This window comes from Carlito syrichta, unplaced genomic scaffold, assembly GCF_000164805.1.
Source record: "Carlito syrichta isolate Samal-C Ts95f unplaced genomic scaffold, Tarsius_syrichta-2.0.1 Scaffold309885, whole genome shotgun sequence".
NCBI lineage: Eukaryota > Metazoa > Chordata > Mammalia > Primates > Tarsiidae > Carlito > Carlito syrichta.
This window is the reverse complement of record NW_007253981.1, coordinates 434,648-445,236: the sequence shown is the minus strand read 5'-3', so window position 1 is coordinate 445,236 and position 10,589 is coordinate 434,648. Positions and strand designations below refer to the sequence as shown.

The window sequence follows — 10,589 nt, the reverse complement described above, 5'->3', positions numbered from 1 at the left end:
TTTTTAACAATTTTAGTACTTTATTATACTCAGTGGGTAAGTTTTCTATTCTGGTTAAATGGAAAATATTTTGTATAGTTACCTTTTTTATTCACAGAGCCTTTGCCGTCCTAATTTTTCTGACCCTTTTCCTGCTTCTCTCCTTTTTCATTCTTTCGTTGTAGGTGTGGCAGAGAAAACACAGCTTCTGAAATTGAGTGTACCTGCTACCTTTATGCTTGTGTCTTTGGATGAAGGTCCAGGTCCTCCAATTAAATATCAGTATGCTGAATTGGGCAAATTATACTCAGTAGTGTCACAGCTGATTCGCTGTTGCAATGTGTCATCAAGAATGCAGTCTTCAATCAATGGTAAAGTTGCATTCCAGTTTAGGCAACAGAGTGAGAATTCAACTCAAAAAAAAAAAAAAAAAAAAATTTAGCCAGGCATGGTAGTACACACTTGTAGTTCCAGCTACTTGGAAGGCTGAGGCAGAAGGATTGCCTGAGCCCACCAGGCCTATGCTGGGGTGGCTGCAAGCATGCCACTGCACTCCATCCAGCCTGGGCAACAGAGACTCCTACTAAAAAAAAAAAAAAAAAAAAATAGCATTTGCAACAATTTTAAAAATAATAGGTTAGGGTGAGGGTTATCCCTTAATGAAAAAAATTAGCCTCTGATGAGAAATAATCTCCTAATGAGAAAAATATTTAATTAACAACAAAACTATAAAATATTAAGAAAAATTGCATCATGGAGAGCATGAAGAATAAAATTAAATTAAAAAGAATACAAAAAAGAAAAGTAAATTCAGGTGCAGTGACTCACACCTGTAATCCCAGCACTTTGGGAGGCTGAGGCGGGAGGAATACTTGAGCCCAGTAGTTTGAGACCAGCCTGGGCAACATAGCGAGGTCCTGTCTCTACAAAAAATAAAAAAATTAGCCAGGTGTGGTGATACACCCTTGTAGTCCCAGCTACTCGGGAGGCTGAGGCAGAAGGACTGCCTGAGTCTAGGAGATAGAGGCTGTGGCTAGCCATGATCATGCCACTGCACTCCAAGCTGGACAAGAGAGTAAGACCCTGACACACACACAAAAAGTATATATATACATAGGAACTATACCATGTTTCACCTATAAAATCTTATCAAAAAACATGATATCAATAAAATATTGTTAAAGGATAAGATATGAACAAATGGAAAGTCATACTAAATTCATGATGTTGTTCGAGGTTCGCCTGGGCAACTTGGCGAGACCTCATCTCTACAATACATCAAAAAATGAGCCGGGCGTGGTAGCGTGCGCCTGTAGTTCCAGCTACTTGGAAGGCTGAGCCGAAGGATCGCCGGAGCCCAGCAGGTCGAGGCTGCGGTGGCCGGGAGCGGCCACTGCACTCCAGTCTGGGTGACAGAGTGAGACTCCTACTCAAAAAAAAAAAAATTCATGATGTTGTGTATGATCCAAATCTCAACTCTCAGCTGTGTCCCTTCCTAGGAAAGGTCTTTAGCAGAAGGCTACTGATTTGCTCAGTGCTAACCACTTTTCACCCCAATGGTGACCTGGTACCCTTCCAGTTACTACCTCTCTGGCAGAGGTAATTACCATTCTGACTTCTGTTGCCACAGATAAATCTCACTTATTTTAAAACTTCATATAAATGGAATCATATAAATATGTATTCTTTTGTGTCTGGCTTTTTATCTATTTATTTATTTTAACAACAGGGTCTCGCTTGACTAATTTGTCTATTTTTTGTAGAGACGAGGTTTCGTTACGTTGCCTTGGCTGGTTTCAAACTCCTGTGCTCAAGGTATTCGCCTGTCTTGGCCTCCCAAAGTATTGGGATTACAAGAGTGAATTACTGTGCCCAGCCCTCTATCACCTGTTCTAACCTAGACTCAGAAGTCACACAGTGGGTTTATTTTCACCTTGCCTTTTTTGTTTGCACCATGCCTGAACCAGTGAAATCAGCTCCAGCCCCTAAAAAGGGATCCAAGAAGGCCATCAATAAGGTGCAGAAGAAGGACGGCAAGAAGCGTAAGCACAGTCGCAAGGAAAGCTACTCCGTCTATGTGTTCAAGGTGCTGAAGCAGGTCCATCTCGACTCTGCCATTTCGTCTAAAGCTATGGGCATCATGAACTCTTTCATCAACAACGTCTTTGAGCGCATTGCGGGCGAGGCATCGCGTTTGGCACATTACAACAAGCGCTCAGTCGTTTGGTGGCTCAGCCTGTAATCCCATGCCTTGGGAGGCTGAGGTGAGTGGATTGCCTGAGCCCACAGGTTCGAGACCCACCCGGGCAACTTGGTGAGACCTCATCTCTACAATAAATCAAAAAATCAGCCAGGCGTGGTAGAGCGCCTGTAGTTCCAGCTACTTGGAAGGCTGAGGCAGAAGGATCGCCGGAGCGCAGCAGGTGGAGGCTGCGGTGGCTGGGAGCGGCCACTGCCCTCCAGTCTGGGCGACAGAGTGAGACTCCAACTCAAAAAAAAATTAAAAAATTACAAATAAAAAAAAAAACAAGCGCTTGACCATCACTTCCGGGGAGATCCAGACAGCCGTGTGCCTATTGCTGTCTGGGGAGCTGGCCAAGCACGCTGTGTCTGAGGGCACCAAGGCCATCACCAAATATACCAGCTCTAAGTTGAGTTAGTCATTGCTAAATGGACAGAAACTGGAAACATTTCCCCTGAAAACTGGAACAAGACAAGGCTGCCCACTCTCACCCCTCTTGTTCAACCTTGTGTTGGAAGTCCTAGCTCTGACAATTAGATAAGAGAAGGAAATCAGGGGTATCCAAATAGGAAAAGAGGAAGTCAAGTTATTCCTCTTTGCTGATGATATTATCCTGTACCTTGAAAATCCAAGAGAATCTGTCAAAAACCTGCTTTCACTGATAAAGGACTTTGGCAGAGTCTCAGGGTACAAAATAAATGTGCAAAAGACGATTGCATTCCTATACACCAACAACAAGCAGGCAGAGACCCAAATTAAAAGCCCAATCCCATTCACAATAGCCACACACAAAAAAGAAATACCTCGCCATCTTCCTAACCAGAGAAGTGAAAGACCTTTACAATGAAAACTATAAAACACTGCTCAAGGAAATCCAAGAAGACACAAACAAATGGAAAAATATTCCATGCTCATGGATAGGAAGAATCAACATTGTTAAAATTTCCATCCTACCAAGGGCAATCTACAGATTCAATGCAATACCCATTAGTTACCAACATCATTCTTCTCAGACCTGGAAATGACAATACAGAAATTTATATGGAAACATAAACGACCACGAATAGCCAAAACAATCCTTAGCAAAAGAAACAAAGCAGGAGATATCACACTTCCAGACTTCAAACTATACTATAAGGCTACAGTAATCAAAACAGCCTGGTATTGGTACAAGAACAGGCACATAGACCAATGGAACAGGATATAGATTTCAGAAGCAAAGCCTCAATTTCTCAACCAACTCATCTTTGACAAAGTCTCCAACAACAACCACTGGGGACCTATTCAGTAAATGATGCTGGGAAAACTGGCTCATCTTATGAAGAAGATTTGAACAGGATCCCTACCTATTACCCTATACAAAAATTAATTCTAAATGGATCAAAGACCTAAATGTAAAACCTCAAACTGTAAGAATCTTAGAAAACGCAGGAGACACCCTTATGAAAATTGGAACTGGCAACCAATTCCTATTCCGAACCCTAAACGCCCATATCTTAAGAAATAAGATAGATGAGTGGAACCTCATCAAACTAACGAGCTTCTGCAAAGCAAAAGAAACCATCAAGAGAGTAGGGAGACTGCCCACAGAAAGGGAAAATACATTTGCCAACTGTATATCTGACAAAGGTCTAACATCTAGGATCTACAAGGAACTCAAACACGCTGAAAGGAAAAAAACAAACAGCCCCATTAAAAAGTGGGCAAAGCCGGGCTCGATAGCTCAACCTGTAATCCCACGCCTTTGGGAGGCTGAGATGAGTAGATTGCCTGAGCCCGTGGGTTCAAGACCCGCCTGGGCAACTTGGTAAGACCTCATCTCTACAATAAATCAAAATGAGCCGGGCATGGTAGTGCGCGCTTGTAGTTCCAGCTACTTGGAAGGCTGAGGCGGAAGGATTGCCGTAGCCCAGCAGGTAGAGGTTGCGGTGGCCGGGAACGGCCACTACACTCCAGTCTGGGTGACAGAGTGAGACAACTCAAAAAAAAAAAAAAAGTGGGCAAAAGACATGAATAGACACCTCTCAAAAGAAGACATATGGGCACCCAACAGACACATGAAAAAGTGCTCAGCCTCACTCATCATCAGAGAAATGCAAATCAAAACCACACTGAGATACCACCTAATCCCCGTAAGAATGGCCATCATTAATAAAACATACAACAACAGATGCTGGCGAGGATGCGGAGAAAAAGGAATGCTTCTACACTGCTGGTGGGAAAGCAAACTAGTGCAAACTCTTTGGAAGACAGTGTGGCGATTTCTGAAAGAACTAGAAATTGACCTTCCATATGACCCAGCAATTCCCCTATTGGGAACTCAAATCATTCTACAAAAAAGATACCTGCACACGTTATGTTTGTTGCAGCTCTATTCACAATAGCAAAAACATGGAACAAACCATGTTGCCCATCGAAGCTGGACTAGATTAAAAAATGTGGTACATATACACAATGGAATATTATGCAGCCATAAAGAAGGACTAACATATGGACTTTGCAGCAACTTGGATGGATTTAGGGTCGATCATACTCAGTGATCTATCACAGAAACAAAGAACAGAGTACCATATGTTCTCACTCATAAGTGGACCTTGAACAATTTTAATACTATAAGAAAGGGATTGGCACTAGTGGTAAACTGTCAGGGGAGGGGGGGGTAGGATTGGCAGTTGAGGGAAATTGCTAGGGGAGGGAGGGGCATACATCATCAACAAGGGTACATGCATAATCAACGTTTGTATACCTAACCCTGAATTGTACCCCACAATTTTATAATAATTTTTAAAAAATCACACAGTGTCATTTTTGTCATCATTCTATTCAACAGAAGCAAAGCCACTAAGGTCACCCCATATTTAAGGATTGGGAAATTCGATTCTACCTTTTGTGGGAAAGGGTAAAAAACTGTGCAAGGGTACCTGCATAATCAATGTTTATATACCTAACTCTGAATTGTACCCCACATCTCTATAATAAATAATACTTTTTAAAAAAAACTGTGGCTGGGTGCAGTGGCTCACGCCTGTAATTTCAGCACTTTGGGAGGCTAGAGGAAGGATTGCTTGAGCCTTGAAGTTCAAGACCAGCCTGAGCAGCATAATGAGACCTTCTCTACAAACCACCCCTCCCCAAAATTAGGCAGACATGGTGGTGTGCACCTGTAGTCCAGCTACTTGGGAGGCTGATGTGGCAGGGTTGCCTGAGTCCAGGAGGTCAAGGCTGTGATGAGCTATGATCATGCCACTCCAATCCAGCCTGGGGGACAGAGTAAAACCCTGATTCAAAAAACAAACAAAAATTTGTGGACAGGTTTTATATCATCACCAAAAAGAAGGAATTAGGATAATACCACTAGATTTGGAGGGCCTGCCACAAAGTTGGAATGAGTAAGAAAAGTGTGTATAAAATAATCTAAATGTGTACAACAAAGGCAAAGGAACTGTGTGAACATGTATTGATATTTTTCTGATTATATAAGCAAGAAGAGAAATAGGGAATATATATCTTGTAAACATGGGTTGCAGAGAGTGATGGCAGTAGAAGGAAGAGGTGGGATAAGCAAAAAAGGAAAAGTGAAAAAGCTGAACCAAAAAACAGCAGTTAGGATGGGTTCTCCCTTATGCATTGAAGTATAGGTCAATATTTAACAGTATGAAGAAATAAATCCTTTAGAGAGGCATCCTTAGGTGATAGAAGGATCAAGAAAATTAAAAACCAACCATGCTGCCCATCAAAAGAGGACTGGGGCCAGGCATGGTGGCTCAGCCTATAATCCCAGCACTTTGGGAGGCCAAGATGAGAGGACTGCCTGAGCCTGGAGATTTGAGACCAGCCTGGGCAACTTGGTGAGACTTCGTCTCTACAATAAATCACAAAAAAAAACTAGCCAGGTGTGGTGGTGTGCATCTGTAGTTCCAGCTACTTGGAAGGCCGAGGCAGAAGGATCACCTGAGCCCAGCAGGTCAACCCTGCGGTGGTTTGTGAGGGTGCTACTACACTCCAGCCTGGGTGACAGAGTGAGACTCCAACTCCAAAAAAGGGACAAAATTATGAAATTTGCAGCAACTTGGATGAACTTAGAGGCTATAATACTCAGTGATCTATCACAGAAACAAAGAACTGAGGATCACGTGTTCTATTCATAAGCAGACCTTGAACAACTATCATAATACTATAAGAAAGGGATTGGCAGTAGTGGGAAACTGCCAAGGGAGGGTGGGGTTGGGATTCGCAGTAGTGGGAAACCACAGGGGTAGGGGGAACACCGCCTCAACAAGGATACCTGCATAATGAATATCTGTATACCTAATTCTGAATTGTACTCCACATATTTAAAATTAAAAAATTAAAAAAAGAAAATTAAGGAAGTGATAACCTTAAAACTCAGAATTAGGCAAGGAGGGGTGACTGGTAGGTCACAAGGAGGCTGCAGGGCACTGGCAACGTTCTTCATCCGGGTTTGGCCTGTGATAAATTATTGAGCAGAATGTCTTTGTTTTACGCACTTTTCTGTATTTGCTATGTTCCACACTCTTAAAAACTAAATTTAAAAAAATAACAAAAAAACCAACAAGGCAAAATCTGCAGAAGGTTCTCAGTAGTTGGAATGAAGGAATGATAGGCCCTGGCCTAGACCACTTATGCCTTTGCAGGGTGGTATGAACTTACACTCTGTTCAAGTATGTTAGGCAGGGGCTGATATGGCAAAATTTGCATTTCAAAAATAAGACTCTTAGTCGGGCATGGTGGCACATGCCTATAGTTCCAACTACTTGGAAGGCTGAGGTAGAAGGATCACCTGAGCTTGGCAGGTCAAGGCTGCGGTGGCTGTGAGTGTGCCAGAGCACTCCAGTCTGGGCGACAGAGTGAGACTCCAACTTAAAAAAAAAAAAAAAAGACTCTGAGACCCTTCTGCCTCAGCCTTCCAAGTAGCTGGAACTACAGGCACAGCCCATCACGCCCAACTAATTTTTTGATTTATCATAGAGATGAGGTGTCTCCAAGTTGCCCAGGCTGGTCTTGAACCTGTGGGCTCAGGCAATCCTCTCACCTCGGCCTCCCAAAGTGCTGTGACCATAGGCGTGAGCCACCTTTCCTGGCCTATTTGTTTGGAATTTTTGGAGATAGGGTCTCACTCTTTAAAAGCCCAGGCTAGAGTACGGTGGCACAGTCATAGCTCATTGTAACCTCAAACTCCTTGGCTCAAGTGATCCTCCTGCCTCAACCTCCTTAGTAGCTGGATTATGGGCACAAGCCTCCATGCCCAACTCCACTCCAGCATTTAACTATGTAAAGTCACTGCTGGTACAAGAGGTGAGAATGGCCACCAGGGGTGGAAGAAAACCAGGAGGGCTGAATGATTCCTGATATGGTGGTCCTTGAAGCAGGCGACAGGAGTCTACCATAGTGAATTCTGCTGAGAATCCAGAGAGTCAGATGTGCATTGATCTGTCAGTGGAAGTCACTGGAGACTGCATCGTGGCAAGAATGAGAGGTGAAGAAGGGGAATGGCAACCACAGACAGGTCTCAAAATGGGGCAGAAGCTAGAGGAGGATGGTGGGGGCAAAGAGGGAGCTGAGAGTTTCTGATCCATGGCAAATCATTGCTGAGGGGCCAGGGACACAAGAGATCAGAGGAGACGGACCTAGGTCAAGACAGTAAGCACTGTAGAGACCTCACCTCCAGGCCCTGGCAGGGATGGGTGGCAGATCCCCAGTGAGGATGTCCAAAGGCAAAGGGGGTGAGAGTCTGATGAGGAGATTGGGGGCGCTTCTGTGGTCCAGATGATAGCTGGGGAGCACCAGGTTGTGTGTAGTGGGGGGAAGGGGCGATTGCCCTCTCCTGACCATCTCTGTTCCTTCCACATGGCTCTGAGTCTGGGCCTGGGGGTGGGTAGAGTTGTTTTGGGATCAGATAATATCGGAACCCCCTTCTTGCCTATTTCTTCAACTCAGTAGGCCATTCTTGCTCACCCCAACCCCCTCTGGCTTGGAGTCCACCCAGGGCCCCAGCACTGGAGGACTGGATGTTCCCACGGGGGCAGGGGTGTTACTCAGGTCTTCAGTGACTTCCACCAGCACCCACAGCCCTAGGACGTCGGCTGTGCAGGGAGGTGCTGATTGCAAATCACTCCTAACATTTTTTTTCCAGAACAAAAGGCAGGAAAATTACTAAGTAAAGGATTCCACAGGGGCAGGATGGAGGTGGTTCCTAGTACATCCTGGACACACACACCCTGTCCCCAGCACATCTAGGCAGTGCAGAGCCCAGAGGGCCCACTGAGATATTCCCATTGTGCTGAAAGCCCGCTGGTTTCAGCAGGCCCCACTCCCACACTCTTAATCTGCCCTTGCCTGCATGGTATGAACCTGGTCCTTGAACCAGTTACTGGTGAGGGAAGCCCTCCCATTTTCAGTTGTAAGACCAGCTCTGTATCAGGGAGTGGGTACTGCTTTTCTGTAAGCTGGAGATAGGAAGCCTGAAGTGAGTACAAGAGCAGAGACCACACCAGCGCCTGGACCCCAGCCTCCCTATTTTTACATAGGTGAGGGTCTGCAGGCAAATCCATGGGCAGTGGGAGTGAACACCTTCCCATAAGTCTGCTGCCTCCTTACAGAGTCACAAACTGAGACTTAGGACCAGGGCCCCAACCCTTCCTTGTCTGGCTTTCCTTAGCCAAGAACTGCCAGCTGGGTGGAATCATCTTGACTTCTGAGGTAGAGACCAATGTAGGGGTGGCACCCCAGGCTCAGGATCTGAGGTCACAAGCTCTCTGAACTTAAACGCCAAGGCTGCAGCTGCCTGGGAAAAAGCCCCTGGTCTGGGCCCAGGCCGAGACTTGGGAAGCAAGTGGGGGCCCTGGGCCTGCACGTGGCCTCATTTCTCACTGGGCATAGGGGCCTGGCTGCACAGTCCTGGGACAGGACACTGGGAACCTGAGGAAGCGTGAGGACAGCTTGGCCCCTGCTGGCCAAAGAAGCAAACTGCAGCAGGTTTGATGCTTAAATGTCTCAAAGGCCTCTTCCCTGTCTGCCCACAAGACTCGGCTCACAGCAGACACAGGAGTGTGTACTGCAGGTGTTCCTGCATGCCCACACAAGCAGTTTTTGAATGAAAATGTACGGTTTGGCAATGATTGGATATTTTACTGTTAAGTGGTGGCTTGCTTATCTCGTGGGTCTGGACTTCAGCTCTTCCTCCTTTTTATGTTTTTTTTTTTTTTTTTTGAAGTTGGAGTCTCTCTCACCCAGGCTGGAGGGCAGTGGCATGCTCCCAGCCACCGCAGCCTTGACCTGCTGGGCTTAGGCGATCCTTCCATCTCGGCCTTCTAAGTAGCTGGAACTTTAGCCACGCATCACCATGCCCAGCTAATTTTTTTATTGTAGAGATGAGGTTTCGCCAAGTTGCCCAGGCTAGTCTCAAACCCATGGGCTCAGGCAATCCTCTTACCTTGGCCTCACTAAGTGCTGGGATTATCTGTTTACTAGACAAAAAACAACTGCACACCCTTGTCCCCTCCTTCTGGGGTTAGGGGACCTAGCCAGAAAGGGAATGGCTGGAAAGCAAATGGCTGGATCCTGGCCTCCAGCAGAGTACACAACTTAGTGTTTCTGCAGAGGGAAGAAGGAATGAGCCCATGTCCAAGAAAGCTATGAGGGATTTGGCTGCTACCTTCTGTTTCAATTGTCTTCCCCAAGAGCTGATTAACAAGTGTTCATTCTTCTATCCTGTCAGGATAGATTGATGAAGAGTCCTGCTGGCTTTCCTGGTGTCTAGGGTAGCTTCCAGTCCCTCTGGTTTCATACTCCAGCCTGGCTAGCCTCCTGCTCTGTGCTCTACAAATGGGCTGAGCACTGCCTAATTTTGTGTGCTGAAAACAAGTCAGGTAACTAACTGACTTTATAGAACAGAATGACGTGCCCATAGGATCAAGGAAGGCCCCACTTGGGAAGAAGTAAAAGAAGGGGATAGATGTGGTGGCTCAAGCAAGTAATTCGAGCACTTTGGGAAGCCAAGGTAGATTACTTGAGACCAGGAGTATGAGAGCAGCCTGGGTAACATAGTGATATCTGGTCTCTACAATTAATATATATATATATTTATTTATTTATATTCTTTAGTTGGAGTCTCACTTTGTCACCCAGGCTGGATTGCAGTGGCACACTCACAGTCACTCCAGCATTGACCTGCTGGGCTCTGGTGATCCTTCTGCCTCAGCCTTCCAAGTAGCGAGAACTACAGGCACAGCTACCACATCCAGCTAATTTTTTTATTACATATATTTTTTAAAAAATATTTTAAGAGCCAGGCTCGGTGGCTCAGCCTGTAATCCCGCGCCTTTGGGAGGCTGAGGTGAGTGAATTG

At 45.4% G+C, this 10,589-nt stretch overlaps 2 protein-coding genes across 3 annotated transcripts in view; one reads left to right on the top strand and one right to left on the bottom strand.

The window, feature by feature from the left end:
* PRKAR2A (protein kinase cAMP-dependent type II regulatory subunit alpha) overlaps positions 1-10,589 on the bottom strand; it is a 139,069-nt gene that overhangs the window by 29,681 nt on the left and 98,799 nt on the right. The gene's annotated exons all lie outside the window — the stretch shown is intronic.
* Positions 1,934-2,639, top strand: LOC110596550 (histone H2B type 1-M-like). Its single transcript, XM_021717631.1, has 2 exons — positions 1,934-2,197; positions 2,511-2,639. Exons 1-2 carry the CDS (start codon positions 1,934-1,936, stop codon positions 2,637-2,639), a joined length of 393 nt encoding a protein of 130 aa, XP_021573306.1.